The 16,219-nt window shown below is 45.3% G+C and overlaps 1 protein-coding gene across 1 annotated transcript in view; it reads right to left on the bottom strand.

The window, feature by feature from the left end:
- The window catches only part of EHD4 (EH domain containing 4), a 91,979-nt gene that overhangs the window by 56,548 nt on the left and 19,212 nt on the right, over nt 1-16,219 (bottom strand). The window contains exon 3 of the mRNA XM_080667881.1: nt 6,122-6,219. Coding sequence (XP_080524007.1) covers nt 6,122-6,219 — 98 coding nt within the window. The remainder of the gene's footprint in view (nt 1-6,121; nt 6,220-16,219) is intronic.

Raw genomic sequence — 16,219 nt, 5'->3', positions numbered from 1 at the left:
CAAGTAAGGCCTGAACTTCCTTGTTTCAGGGTAAGTTGGCAGGCATCTCAGGCCCCTCTCAGGAACTCTTTTTTTTTTAATTATTAAATATATTTTTATTGATTTCAGAGAGGAGGGGAGAGAGAGAGAGATAGAAACATCAATGATGAGAGAGAATCAACAATTGGCTGCCTCCTACACACCCCCAACTGGTGACTGAGCTTGCAACCCAGACATATGCCCTGACCGGGAATCAAACTGGTGACCTCCTGGTTCCCTCAACACTCAACTGCTGAGCCACACACGGATGGGCCCCTCTCAGGAACTCTTCATGAAGTTCAGCACTTACACCTACGGTTTGGCTGTGAGGCCCACCTCAAGGACAGGCCCCACCTGCCACCACTGCCCCACCTGGGGAGCTGTTGGTCTCTGAAGTCTCTTTAATCTAGTGCTTCTTAGAAGGGTCTTTGCTGCTGTTGAGCCTGGCCAATGTCTTGCGCCAAGCCTTCTTGTTCTTTTAGGGGACAAGACATATTTATATTTTCCTCTCTAGCCCTCTTGTTTCCAAAGCCTGTGAGGAAGTTGTTCTTTTCTGGACGTCTCTAAATGTTCTCCCGCCTTCCTTGGGCAGCCTTCAAAATCCGGTCTTTTGTCTTTCAGGTTCAAAAAACATGTCATTTAAGTGTGTTTGCACTTCCCTGATTACGGTCTGTTCTGGCCTTCTCTGTTTTTTTTTGCACCTTTATTGATTACAGGTTGGATTTCCATGCCCTGTTTTCCAAGTCTGTCAATTCTTTTGCAATACTATGTTTGAACACCTCACCTGTGTTGGCATCCTGTTCATGTTTGCCTGTCAATATTCAGAGGCCTTTTTTATTTTTGAGGACCTCATTTAATATTACCAAAATCAGGAGGACTGAAGGATGTCTGTATGTAAATGATAAAACATTAATCAATGATTTTTGACACTAATTATTTCCCGTTATGTTACTTGCAGTGCAGTGAGATCCTTTCTGTTTCATGCATTACTATTATTTATTGTTTTCACTAGCTGGACATTTTCTGCCCTTTTAATTTTCACTATCTTCTTAGTTCTACTCCTTGACTTATAATGAAAAGGGCTTATAGTGAGAAGTGCTTAAACACCAGAGGAAGACACTTCTCCCTTTCATTTGACAAGGTGTTGGTACTGGGAGAGCAGGCATATCTGCTAGAAAACTCAGATCAAGAGGTTTTTTCTTCTAGAGTTCTTAAAAGGGAAAAACAGTACTGTTTTTATGACCAAAGTCCAGTCTGTTAAAGACTATACAGAACCTCGTACTCTCAGGAAACCACAGTACCTTCCAAATGCTTTTGTGCTAAATATGTGGACAAGCCCACCAGGCACCACAGTGGTTTTCACAGTGTTCTCCTTGTCACACAGAGACACTGTGATTGAAGCCAGACCGGGAGGTTTGTACCCAGTGGTTGGGAACACACTTGGGTTCATGCCGGGTCCAGAAATAAATCCTAGATGATGTTTAGGTTCAGTATGAAATAAATAGTATTTTAGGATGCAAACAGTCCAGGGAGCCAGAATAATAAGAGAGTAGAAATGAAAATAAGGATGTGTCATCACACAGAAAAAGAGTCAGGGAAAAAAAAAAGTTAAAAATCTGGATGTTGTCATCGGGGGCAAAGAATATTTCTCAGGAATGAGCCAATCAGATTCCACCCACCCATTTTGAAAAAATAATCTAAAAAAAATCTTAAGAATCAAGGTATTTTTTAATTGGCTACAAGAAAAGAATCAAGAAAAGGCTGTAGAATTTTTAGGTAGCTATTACTTGATTAAAATAAAATTATTACTATCAATATATCAGAACATTCCCTACTTGATGGGAATTCTTTGTTGGTCAAGAAAACTACAGTTTAGAAACTAAGCTCAATCTTTTGTTCCTAAAGATTTTATGCCAACTATCATGAAACGAAGGAACATTGGAAGGGGACGGGTTTTCATATGGAGAATACTGAAAGTTGCTCTGAAGTCAATCACCGTCGTGGGTTTTACCTACAGAGCTCCTGAACAGGAGAGTTACTCCCTCCAATGCTGACTCTGCATTCTGATTTTCCTAGAGCAGAGCAGGGAGGCGAGGAGGGCAGTGTCCTGAAGCTCAGGGTCAGTGTAAGATTATGCTGATGGGAAGGCAGTGCTTAGACACATTCTAATCCGTAAAGGCCACTTCTCACATAAGAGTGATTTCACTTCAAACCTAACACCGTGAAATTTGAACTATTGTGTAGAAATATCAAGTGTCTCTTCTTGTCACCTACAGCTTTGGCCTAGGAAGAGCAATGTCTGCAAAACACCATGTCCTCTTTGTAGTCCCACTTGCCCCCTCTGCTCAGCACACAAAAAAGGGGGGGACTAGGCTTACGATGTCACGAGAGAGAAGACTGAACAAGGAAGAATGGGCCACAGGTGAGGTGAGATGCATGACTGAACTCCAGGTTGAGAGTCTCCATTCTTGCGCTCACTACTAAGGCATCAGGACTCCTTCCTGGAGACACACCCTCACTAGGCCATCTTCTCTGCAGAGCTCTGGGCACCTGGGCAATGCCCGAGAGGTACCCGAGGGCTGCTGGTGATGATGTGATGCCAGCTCCCGTCAGGCCCCTCGTTCCCCATCTGACCCCCAGCAAAGCAGCACAACGCACCACCATTCCACCTGCCGTCTGTGCTGTCCCGTGCTGATGGGGAGACCTCTGGGTGTGGCGCAGTCCATAGGTCCTCCTGGGGGTCGTGCAGCAGTTACCACACACTCGCCACCTCCTCCTGCAGCTGCACTGTCTGTCCAGCACGCTCTCTGCCAGGGCTGCACACCCCTGCAGGCCAGAGGGTGGGCTGGGCCCACACCACAGCTTCGGCCGTCAGCACTGCCTGAAGCACTCATCCTCGGAGCCTGTTCTCCGAAAGTGGCACCTTCTCAACAGTTTTTACTCTGCCCACTCCCCAGATACTAAGCTCCACCACCCATCTGCCCAGCAGCTGGGGAGAGAATTCACATGATCATTGGGAGGCTCTGCTTTCCAGGGGAAGTGAGGATGAGGAGGGTTTACTGGGCCAGGGCTTAGCTTCTGTGTGCGCATGATTGTGTGTAATGTAGATAGAAATCCTAAATGATTAGCACAGTGTAGACACACAGCTCAGTACACGGTGGCCATTCTCATACCACTATCATGGATACACACCTCAAGGAGAGCCTTCAATATGTAAGAGGGGCCTCCGTGATGAGACCCCTTGTTGAGGGTTAACACATCGACTGCACGGACAAAGAGAAGGCACAGCAGCGGCCACCTCTCCGCTTTCACAGACTAAACGCCGCAGGGGAGGCACAGCTCCACTGATTAAGTCGATGCAGATGTTTCAAATGTTCTGCACCTCCTACCTCACCCCATGTTGACATAAATGACTGGCGAAGGTGGTGCTGTGATTTAGGAAACTGGAGAGATGCAAGTAGATACACGAGTGTGTGTGAGAATGTAGCACTGTTTGCAATAGTTTAAGCAGAAGCAGCTTTAACACAGCATGTATTCTTTGGGATTAATGTGTTGGAACTGTCAGCTGAGTGACTGCAACCACCAACGGTGCCCAAACATGGTAAGACACTCTAGCTGGGGAGTGCCAGCCCCACGCGTAGTGCTGACACTGTCTGCAGTTCTCGGACCGTCCTCACCAGTTGCTCTGCCTGTCAGGGCGGCAGGGACCAGCCGACGGGTTGGAAGCGTATGTGCTATTTCTGTGCATAGGATGTGTGTGAGCACATGCCACAGTAAGCTAGACCAGGATGTGAGTCAGATTGTTATAAAGTGGTAAAAAGGACTGATCTTCAAAGCACTCTGAAAGCGTCCTGCCATGCTGCACTCCTGTAAGGAGCTACAGTTTGAAAGACACAATTACTAAGCTAAGGAGAAATCCTGAAGAATACGGGTGATCAGAATTGACCAAAGGACTACCTACCAATGAAAAGAGGTGGATAAGGTCAAAACTACAATCTGGGTCTTAAAACTTAGAGGTAAAGAGAGAGATTTATTACCAGCAACACTATTTCTCCAGTAACTTTGGTCAGACATGTAGAAGTAGTAAAACGTGGGCGGCTGGGAAAAGCTCTGGAACATGTGTTTGCTTTATTTTCCTTTTAAAACAAAACATTTTATCTGCAGAGCAACTTTCATGGGGCCAGTTAATGGTCCTAAACTGGCTCTTTAAGAAGCGTCTATTGGTGCTGAGGTGTAAAATACACAAAAGAGGAGGGGCAGGGGTGCTAGAAGGGGCCAATGGGGGAAGAAAGGGGACATATATAATACTTTCAACAATAAAGATTTTAAAACAAGATACACAAAAGATGCCTATCTATAGCACTATTTGTAAGAGTGAAATTATTATCCACCACAATATCAACAAGTTGGTTAAATAAACCATGTTACCTCCATTTGATGGAGACTAAGCAGCTATTAAGTGGAATAAAATAATTTGAATACACTGGCATGGAATGATGTCTGCGACAGACTGTTACGGCAAAAATCATGCTGTAGAAAACATGCATAGTAATCACATTTCTGTTCAAAGTGATATGTTGTATATGCATAGAAAAAACTCTCCAAGGAGCCAGAGAAAATCATTAGTCATTGTTATTTGTGACAGAGGGAGATTTTTGTACATCCTACTCATTGTTTAAATCCTGTACAATAAAGATTAGTTTTATAACGGAAAATAAAACCAACAAAGATAGTTACGAGAGAATAGTATTAACCTGACTTTTGCTGTAAGTGTAATGTTCTCGGAGGACTCAGGGCAGCCTAATGGCCCACGAGTCCCTGACCGGTGCGGTGAAGGCACAGCCAGGCAGCCTGAGCGAGTGCTCGGTGAGCCTGGGGAGGCTGCGGTCAGCACCCCTGAAATGCCACGAGAAAGAAGGGCGTGCAGACCAAGGAAGCCCGTTATTTACCTGTATTGGGGCTCTTGCTTTTTAGCTCTTTGTGGCCTCCATAACTACATTCTGTTCAGGAGCACTGAGGGAGTTCACTGTGTGGCCGTGACCCGTGACCATGACCCCAGACAGGTCACTGCTCAACTTCAGCATGCCAGCACTCTCAACAGAGTTCCACTGACTTGCTGTTCTAAGGGTGGCGAAGTGAAAAGTGATAGCGGCAATTCATCAGCTCCATCTTCTCCTTCCCAGCAAAGCCTGGAAAAAGTAGGTTTTGTTGCCAGGCCAGGATGAAGGGAACGTGACCTATCTCTGTGGCCACAGGAGTCCATCATGGTGTCCTCCCAGACAGGAATTTCCTTTCTCTAAGTAAATTGTGTCCTCTGCCCCGGATACCCCCTTTCTCCAAGAGGGTGGGAGAGAGAGCAGGCCCATCTGTTTAACCACAATGCAAGGGTCTGGAAACAGTTACTGCCTCAGCCTTGTTTCCTGAAGGCTGAAGCCGCCCATACCACTGTTCTTCACAGTCATTTTCTATTCTTCATCAGTCTCCTCTGAATACCAGTCAGTCAGTCTCTCCTTCCCACGCCAGCTGCCCTCAGGTAATTCCTGGCCATCCTCCAGATTCTGGCTCAAATGCACGTCCTCTGGGGAGCCTTTCCCAGCACCCCACAGCCAGGCCAGGTCCCCTTATACCTGATATACAGCCCCCATCTCAGAGTGCTTATCCCAGCTCGCATTTTCCATTTACTTCGTAAAAACTTAATTAATGTCTGTCTTACTCAATATAAGCTCTTCGAGGGCAGAAACTGCACCTGCTTTCTGCACTCCCAGTGACAGGACAGTGTCTGGCACCAAGTACATAGCAGAAAACGCTTACTCAAGGCAAGGATGCTGAGGGAGCAACTGGGTGGAATATGTGCCAACAGGGGAGGGAGAAAGAGCAGCTGGGAAGCCTCCCCCCCCCCTGCTGTATTAGCTTGCCTACTTATGATTGGTTAGCCAGACTTCTTGGTTATTTCTTGGGGGCCCTTCAGCTCAGGACCCTGGGCTGCCCAGGGATGCTGGGGGTCCTGGAGCATGGGGAGAATACACCAGGGACGGAAATCCTCTGCCAACAGCAGAGCGCCTCGGCCAGCACTGGGTGGGGCAGGGCGGGCTAGGGCACTGACCTCGGCTGATGCGCTGCTTCTCCCCAGAAAGGATGCCTGGGCTGTCGATGATGCTGATGCTCTTCAGGACCTGATTGGGCAGCTGGGAGCACATGAATCTGGAAGAAAGAGATCAAAGATGGGATCAGAACTGCACTGCAGAGTGTGCCAACGACGGAGCTCCTTGGCCTTTCTGGGCTGCTGACATCATCTGCTGTGAAGTGGGGCTTGCAGGGGACTGATGGGACCTCCATTGGGGCTACCTGCTACCAGACTCCTTACTGTTCACTGTGATTTTGACCAACATTTATTGAACACTTAGATATTTTACAACATCATCTCATTTGCTCCTCATATTAACCTCAGGAGGAAAAAATTACTCTTAACCTCAGAGAGGTTAAGTAACTTGCTCAGAGTCACTCAGAGCTGGGCCTTAACCCAAAGCCTGCCAGCCTCACCTGCACCTCCTCCAGGCTGCTCCTTGGTCAAGCATCCGGGTCTTCTTCCCCAGGGGGAATCCCAGGCCCCACTGGGCTGGAACATGCTGAGCTCCTGCCAGGCCCTGCCCGATCCCTAAAGTGACCTTAGAAGTACTGGGGCCTGTTTTCACTGTGTGATGCCTAGGGACTCAGCACCCAGCATGACACTTGCTATGGCTTCAGGCTCAGGGTGGGGCAGGCACCTGTGGGCAACCTCCTAAATTCTCCAGGTGTTTGAATCCTAGGGATACCCTATAAGCACATGGAGGGCCAGGGTGGGGGTGGCACCTGGCCAAGCTTCTCCAAGCCTCCTTCCTTGTCCATCACTTCCCTTCTTTCTCCTTCTATGGTTCTAGTCTGCTGTCCTGGCGTAGGCCTCATGGAAGTAGAGTAGAGTGGCAGGAAAACTGTGGACGGGGTCAGCAGACCTGGGTTCAGGTTCAGCTCAGCCGCTGCCAATAAATTGCTGTGGGACCCTGGACAAGGACTTCCCCCTTCTGGAACTCAGTTTCCTCATGGGTAATTGGAGACACGTGGACCAGGGCGGGTGAGTCTTTTTAGCTCTAACACTGTCTAATTCTAGAGTACTAGAGGAAAAGGCTGTGTTCCCTCCACCCAGGCAACAGAGCCCGAGGGGATCTCTTAAAAAAAAATTAAAAAAAAAATATATACACACACTGAGTGGCCAGATTATTATGATCTCTGAATACATAATAATCTGGCCACTCAGAGAGTGTGTGTGTGTGTGTGTGTGTGTGTGTGTGTGTGTGTGTAATATATTTATTAGAGGCCCGGTGCATGAATTCGTGCATGGGTGGGGTCCGGCCAGCCTGGCTAGGGGGAGGGGACATGGGCGGTTGGCCGGCCTGCCTGCTGGTTGAACTCCTGGTCGAGGGGACAATTTGCATATTAGCCTTTTATCATATAGGATATACACCGAGTGGCCAGATTATTATGCATTCAGAGATCATAATAATCTGGCCACTCAGAGTGTGAGTGTGTGTGTGTGTGTGTGTGTGTGTGTGTGTGTGTGTATATATATATATATATATATATTAATTTCAGCGAGGAAGGGAGAGGGAAAAAGAGATAGAAACATCAATGATGAAAGAATCTTTGATCGGCTGCCTCCTGCATGCCCCCCACTGGGGGCATTGAGCCTACCACCCAGGCATGTGCCCTGACTGGGAATTGAACCATGACTTCCTGGTTCATAGGTCAACGCTCAACCACTGAGCCACTTCAGCCGGGCCCAAGGGGGATCTCTTTTAGGCACTTGGTATGTTTTCAGGTGTAAACGGTACGGGGACAGGAAGGCTCTCCTTTGTCTATATTGTCAGTGCTAACTTCTGTATCTGTGTGGGCAGAAAGCTTGAAACCCTTGGTGAAAGCTCAATTCTTCCATTCAGTGGAACTGGTGGGATTACTCAGAAAGTAAATATGCGGGGAATGCAGGACAGGGAGGCCTGCCCAGCCGGGCAGGGGTGGGCAGCCCTGAGCTTTTGCTGTAACTACTGACCTTTCAAAATAACTTTCTTTGAAGGTGCTCAGGACAAGTTTGTCATACATTCTTTCCTAGATTTTCAAGTCAGCCTGGGATGATATAGGAAAGATATTATGAGCATTCTGTAGCTAGAAACGCTGAAGCACAAAGCAGTTATGGCATCTGAAGGTCATGCCACGAATGCATGGCTGGCTGGAGTGCAGCCTAATGTTCTGATGTCAGTTGAGTAGAACTCAACCCATAATGTTAAAAACCTTATAATGTGAAAAATAAAGGGTAACGTTAATTTAAGAGAAGCCCCTCATTTCTGATTTTTCCTGCCTCTCCTGCCCCCTCCACCTTTACCCCATTGCCACCACTTGGAGAGATCTGTGAGAATGAAGTGCACAGGGATCCCTGAGAATTCTTTGTAGGTTCACAGAATAAGAAACGCCACATTCAGAGCTCTAGCATTGGGGTAGGAACGGAGTTCTGAGCACATCTGTGTTGGACCACATTTCTTGTCAGCAGTGATTCAGACTCTTATCATAGTCCCGTCCTTTCTATGAGGTGGTTGGAGGCATCTGGCAATCTGGAAAAAGTGCCCATATGTGGAAAAGCATTCCTGGGAGAGGCTGACCTTTTCCCCCAAAACCACTTAATAATCAATATTTCCAAAACACAAAATCCCTGGATTCTACTGTAAAGTTAGCAGAGGGACTCAAAAATTTATAAACTGTCCACTCCCTCATGTGCAAAGCGACAACATTTCAACAGCTCCCTTGGCTCCTGACACATCCGCAGAGGCAAAATGTATGAGCCACGAAATAAGATGCAGACAGATATAGTGAAGTTACCACACAATAAACAAGGGAGAGGGATGCGGGCCAGGAGGGGTAACTGCATAAAAAAGGAGGAGGGGAAAGAAGGGAGAGGGAGGGAGAAAGGAAGGGGAAGGGAAGCAGGGAGTGGGAGAGGGAGAAGAGGGAAGACAGGGACCTGGAGGAGAGGGGGAAGGAGGATAAGAGGAAAAGATGGAAACATTCCAATTCAAGGAGGAAGAGAGAGAAGGAAGAGGGGGGAGGGAAAGAAAAAGGAGCTCTCCAGGGGCACCCAGAGAGGGGTAGTTGGGATTGTGTCCAAATCTGGTCTCCACTCCACAGAAGAAAGAGTATATGGGGTGGATTAGAGGGGTTGGGGGGGAATGGAGCACAGAACACAAGTCAGCTTTTAGACCCCTTGTGCGGGGTGACTCATACTCTAAGGGTTAGAACCACACACACGTTTTTCTTAAATAACTGTAATCAGAAAAAAAAACCCTAATGCAATGCTGTACAACAAACCTGTCTTACTTTTATGCTCTAAGAGAAGAAGATGAAAAGCAAGGTTATTTGTTGGGTAGGGCATCGTCAGCCATGGCTCAGGCCTCCCTGCTCATGTGTGTCTGCTGAAATGTCTCTATGCACAGATTTCCTGATCCTTGCTGGAGTGACTAACATGAAGTATATCCATTCCTTGCCCTGAGTGTATCCTTTCACATTTCATAGGATTGAACTTGCAACTCAGGTACAGGCTCTTGACTTGGAATTGAACCTGAGACCCTTCAATGTGTAGAGCCCATGCTCTATCCACTGACCCACACAAGCCAAGGCTCACTGATCAACATTTTAAAAGAACCAGGAAGTACCTTAATACTGCTTTTGATTTCCAAACAGTGCAGTGACATCTGTAGTTAACTCACTCAATCCCCACCACAACCTCAGAGGAAGGGGCTTTGTATCATTTTACTGAGGAGACTGGGTCACAGATCATAACCTGTCAAGTCACATGGCTGGTAAGTGATGAGCTGGGATGCTAACCTGGCAGTTCCAACTCCAAAGTCCAGGTTAACTACTGGCCTGCTCCTACCATTTCATGCATTTGAACCACAGCTGTGTACCTTTATCACACAAAAGTGACATGCCCTAGTCCTGAACTCCCCATTGAAGAGGCTCCTGCACGTGACTTGTTCTGCACCCACTGGTGCAGGGTGGAGCAATAAACAGGAGACAGATGATCCAGGCTCTGGTCATCTTCTTGCTCACACACCCTGTGACCTCCTGTAGGTCTCTGAGCAATTCTGAGAACTCCCAGGCTGTCATTAGGTTCAAATAGGCCGAAGCTTCCATGGAGAGGATATGGAGCTATTTAAAAGCACCTCCTTTACCAGCTCACTTTACTGATAAGAGTAGGACCAGAGAGATTACACAAATTCCCATTAACTAGTACATAGTAAATAGTATACAATATACAAAAAGACTTTGACAACTAACCTGTAATAATTTCATACGGTCCTACAGCACACATCTGATTTAACCTTATACTGCCAGCAGAATTTTATTTTAAATCCACACTATAAAAAGCCAAAGGTTACCTACCCCTAGATCTTACAGAATTACCACTTTTACAAGTAAAAGATGGTTGAATATTGGTAATTTCAAGTGGTTCAACCTAAATATGTCCTTTTCTAAATCAAGCCTCACTGTTATGGGGGACTGGGGGAGGCTGGGTGCAAGGCACCAGTCAGAGCCAGTGCTGGGAAAGTCTGCTTGAGCCCAGGCAGTAAAGCTGGTTTTCTGGAATGTCAGGACCAGGACTGTACAGGCAGTCAATAAAGAACAATGGGTTCATGACCTGGGAGCCACCATGATGCTGAGGTTAAAGATTAATGGCAAGAGCTTCAGGGAGTTTATTATGGACTAGAGGCCCGGTGCATGAAATTTGTGCACGGGGGTGTGTGTCCCTCAGCCCAGCCTGCACCCTCCCCAATCTGGGACCCCTTGAGGGATGTCCAACTGCCCATTTAGGCCCGATCCTACCTGGATCGGGCCTAAACGGGCAGTCGGACATCTCTCTCAAAATCCAGGACTGCTGGCTCCCAACTGCTCACCTGCCTGCCTTCCTGATTGCCCCTAATCACTTCTGCCTGCCAGCCTGATCACCCCCTAACCACTACCCTGCCAGCCTAATTGATGCCTAACAGCCCTCCCCTGCAGGCCTGGTCACCCCTAACTGCCCTCCCCTGCAGGCCTGGTCACCCCTAACTGCCCTCCCCTGCAGGCCTGGTCACCCCTAACTGCCCTCCCCTGGAGGCCTGCTCACCCCAACTGCTCTCCCCTGCAGGCCTGGGTCCCCCCCCCAACTGCCCTTCCCTGCAGGACTGGTCACCCCCAACTTCCCTCCTCTGCCGGCCTGGTCACCCCTAACGACCCTCCTCTGCAGGCTTGATCGCCCCCAACTGCCCTCCCTTGCAGGCCTGGTCCCTCCCAACTGCCCTCCCCTGCTGGCCTGATCACCCACAACTGCTCTCCCTTTCAGGCCTGGTCCCTCCCAACTGCCCTCCCCTGCTGACATCTTGTGTCCACATGGGGGCAGCCATCTTGTGTTGGAGTGATGGTCAATTTGCATATTACTCTTTTATTAGATAGGATAGAGGCCTGGTGCACGGGTGGGGGTCAGCTGGTTTGCCCTGAAGGGTGTCCTGGATCAGGGTGGGGGTGCCCTTGGGGTATGGGGCGGCTTGGGTGAGGGGCCTGTGGTGGTTTGCAGGCTGGCCACGCCCCCCCGGGAACCCAAGCGGAGGCCCTGGGATTTATTTATCTTCTATAATTGAAACTTTGTAGCCTTGAGTGGAGGACTCAGCCTGCCAGGGCAGGCAGAAAGCTTGGCCTCCTCCATTGCCAGGGAAACCCAAACCTCCTGCTCTTTCCGTGGCCGCAGCCAACTTGGTTGGGTTAATTTGAATACTTGCTCCTGATTGGTTGGTGGGCATGGCTTGAGTGCGTGTAGCGGAGGTATGGTCAATTTGCATATTACTCTTTTATTAGATAGGATTATTAGACAGGATAAGCTCAGCACATACACCAAGACCAACTAATGCCCCAGATTAAAAAACAATTTCTTTTGATGATGAATCAAGAGTGATTCTTGGCAAGAGCCTATTTCCCATAATCTCTGTAACTAAATTAGCTGGTGAAACCAGCATGTGTCTGGACTGACTCTATATATTTATATTAAGTCTGTTTTATTATTTATTATTTTTTTAGTTTAATTTTTTAAAAATTCATTTTTATTGTTGACATTATTACAGATATCCCCTATTTTCACCCCATTTCCCTTCCTCCTCCCCACCACTTCCCTCTGAGATCTATCAGTCTGTTCCATGCTTCAATGTCTCTGGACCTATTTTGTTGGTCAGTTTATTTTGTTCCTTAGATTCCACATATGAGTGAGATCATGTGATACTTGTCTTTCTCTGACTGGCTTATTTTGTTTAGCATAATAATATTCAGGTCCCTCCATGCTGTCTCAAAGGGTATGAGATCCTTCTTTTTTACAGCTACATAGTATTCCATTATATAAGTGTAGCAGAGCTTTTCTATCCACTCATCTACTGGTGGATACTTGGGCTGTTTCCAAATCTTAGTTATTATAAATAATGTTGCTATGAATATAGGGGTGCATATATTCTTTCTGATTGGTATTTCAGGATTCTTAGTATATTCCTAGAAGTGGGATCACTGGATCAAACAGCAGTTCCATTTTTTATTTTTTGAGGAAACTCCATACTATTTTCCATAGTTGATGCACCAGTTTGCATTCCCAACAGCAGTGTACTAGGGTTCCCTATTCCCCACATCCTCACCTGCACTTGTTTGTTGATTTATTGATGGTAGCCATTCTGGCAGATGTGAGGAATAACTCATTATAGTTTTAACTTGCATCTCTCTGATGATTAGTGATGTTGAGCATTTTTTCATATGCCTATTGGCCATCTGTATGTCCTCTTTGGGGAAGTGTCTATTCAGGTCCTTTGCCCATTTTTTGATTTGATTGTTTGTCTTCCTTTTGTTGAATTGCATGAGTTCTTCATATATTTTGGAAATTAACCCCTTATCAGAGATGTCATTGGCAAATATGTTCTCCCATTCAGTGGGTTCCCTTTTCATTTTGAGGATTTTTTTTTTTTTTTTTTTTGCTGTGCAGAAGCTTTTCAGTTTGATGTAGCCCCATTTGTTTATTTTTTCCTTTGTTTTTCTTGCCCTAGGCCCATGGTCAGCAAACTGCAGCTCATGAGCCACATGCGGCTCTTTGGCCCCTTGAGTGTGGCTCTTCCAAAAAATACCCAGGCCTGGGCGAGTCTATTTTGAAGAAGTGGCGTTAGAAGAAGGTTAAGTTTAAAAAATTTGGCTCTCAAAAGAAATTTCAATCGTTGTACTGTTGATATTTGGCTCTGTTGACTAATGAGTTTGCCGACCACTGCCCTAGGCGATGCTATCAGAGAAAATTCAGCTATGTGAGATGTCTGAGATTTTACTGCCTATGTTTTCTTCTAGGATTTTTATGGTTTCATGACTTTTTACATTTAAGTCTTTTATCCATTTTGAGTTTATTCTTGTGTATGGTGTAAGTTGGTGGTCTAGTTTCTTTCTTTCTTTTTTCATTTAACTATCCAATTTTCCCAACACCATTTATTGAAGAGACTGTCTTTATTCCACTGTATGCTCTTGCCTCCTTTGTCAAATATTAATTGACCATAATGGCATGGGTCAATTTCTGGGGTCTCTGTTCTATTTCATTGATCTATATGTCTGTTCTTGTGCCAGTACCAAGCTGTTTTGATTACTATGGCTCTGTAGTATAATTTGATATCTCGTATTCTGACCCCTACAATTTTGTTGTTCTTTTTCAAGATTGCTGTGGCTATTCGGGGTCTTTTTAGGTTCCACATAAATTTTTGGAATATATGTTCTAGATCTGTGAAATATGCCTATGGTATTTTAATAGGGATTGCATTGAATCTATAGATTGCTTTGGTTAGTATAGACATTTTAATGAAGTTATTCTCCCAATCCATGAACACAGTATATGCTTCCACTTGTTTGTATCGTCCTCTATTTCTTTTTTCAATGTCTTATAGTTTTCTGAGTACAGGTCTCTTACCTCCTTGGTTAAGTTTATTCCCAGGTTATCTTATTATTTTTGTTACAATGGTAAATGGGATTGGTTTTATAGTTTCTCTTTTTGAGAGTTCATTATTGGTGTATAAAAATGCCATTGCTTTCTGGATGTTAATTTTGTATTCTGCTACTTTGCCAATTTCATTTATTAAATCTAGTAGTTTTTTGGGGGAGTCTTTAGGGTTTTCTGTGTACAATATTATGTTATCTGTGAGTAATGAGAGTTTTACTTCCTCCTTTCCAATTTGGATGCCTTGTATTTCTTCTTCTTGTCTGATCACTGTGGCTAGACTTCTAGTACTAGGTTGAATAAGAACAGTGAAAGCAGACAACCCTGTCTTGTTCCTGTTCTTAAGGGAAATGCTTTTAGTTTTTGCCCATTGGATATGTTGTTGGCTGTAGGTTTATCATATATGGCCTTTATTATGTTGAGGTATGTTTCCTCTATTTCCACTTTGTTGAGAGTTTTTATCAAAAGTGAATGCTGCCCTGACAGGTTTGGCTCAGTGGATAGAGCGTCGGCCAGTGGACTGAAGGGTCCCAGGTTCGATTCTGGTCAAGGGCATGTACCTTGGTTGCAGGCACATCCCCAGTAGGGAGTGTGCAGGAGGCAGCTGAATCGATGTTTCTCTCTCATCCATGTTTCTAACTCTCTATCTCTCTCCCTTCCTCTCTATAAAAAAATCAATAAAATATGTTAAAAAAAAGTGAATGCTATATTTTATTGAATGCTTTTTCTGCGTCTATTGGTATGATCATATATTTACCCTTCATTTTGTTTATGTGATGTATCACAATTATTGATTTGAAAATATTAACCAGCCTTGTATCCCCAGAATAAATCCCACTTGGTCAAGGTATATGATCTTCTTAATGTATTGCTGGATCATATTTGCTAATATTTTGTTGAGAATTCTAGCATCTATGTTGATCAGGAATATTGGCCTGTAATTTTCTTTCTTTGTAGTGTTCTTATCTGGTTTTGGAATTAGGATAATGCTGGCCTTGTAAAAAGAGCTTGCAAGTCTTCCCTCCTCTTGAATTTTTTGGAAGAGTTTGAGGAGGATAGGTGTTAGCTCTTCTTTGAATGTTTGGTAATACTTGTCTGTAAATCAGGTCCAGAACTTTTGGTTGCTAGGAGTTTTTTGTGTTTTTTTTATTATTGCTTGAATTTCATTAGTTGTTATCAGCCTATTCAGGTTTTCTGATCCCCCTGATTGAATTTTGGAAGATTGTATGTTTTCAGGAATTTGTCCATTTGTCCCAGGTTGTCTAGTTTGTTGGCATATACTAGTAGGTGTTCAAAGTATTCACTTCAATCCTTTGTATTTCTGTCGTGCCTTTTTCATTTCCAATTTTACTTATTTGGGTCCTTTCTCTGTTTCTTGATGAGTCTGACTAAAGGTTCATCAATCTTGTTTATCTTTTCAAAGAACCAGTTCTTGGTTTTATTGATCTTTTATATTGCTTTTTAGTGTCTGTGTCATTTATTTCAGCTCCGATCTTTTTTTATTTTTATTTTTTTATTGATTTAAGAGAGGAAGGGAGAGGGAGATAGAAACATCAATGATAAAAGAGAATCATTGATTGGCTGCCTCCTGCATGCCTCCTACTGGGAATCAAGCCCGAAACCCGGGCATGTGCCCTTGACTGAAATCAAACCTAGGACCCTTCAGTCTGCAGGCTGACGCTCTATCCACTGAGCCAAATCAGCTAGGGCTTCCGCTCTGATCTTTATTAATGCTTCCTTCTACTTCTTCTGGGCTTTTCTTGTTGTTCTTTATTTCTTTTAGTTGTAGAGTTTATCACTTACTAGAGGCCTGGTGCACGAATTCGTGCATGGGTGGGTCCAGCTGCCCTGCACAGATGGGGGCCTATAGGGGGTAGGGTCAGCTGGGGGGAGGGGTTGTGGGAGGGCTCCAGGGCATGTCGAGCCCGTCTTGCTCAGTCCCGATTGGCTGGACCCCAGCAGCAAGCTAACCTACTGGTCAGAGCGTCTGTTCCCTGATGGTCAGTGCACGTCATAGCGAGCAGTTGAGCAGCTTTAGCATATCATTAGCATGTTACGCTTTGATTGTTTGAACGGATGACTAGACAACCAGACACTTAGCATATTAGGCTTTTGTTATATAGAATTTGAGCTTTTTCTTTTTCTTGA

This window comes from Plecotus auritus, assembly GCF_963455305.1.
Source record: "Plecotus auritus genome assembly, chromosome: 1".
In the NCBI taxonomy this organism is placed as follows: Eukaryota; Metazoa; Chordata; class Mammalia; order Chiroptera; family Vespertilionidae; genus Plecotus; species Plecotus auritus.
The sequence above is the reverse complement of the archived record's forward strand: the minus strand, read 5'-3'. Positions and strand labels throughout refer to the sequence as shown.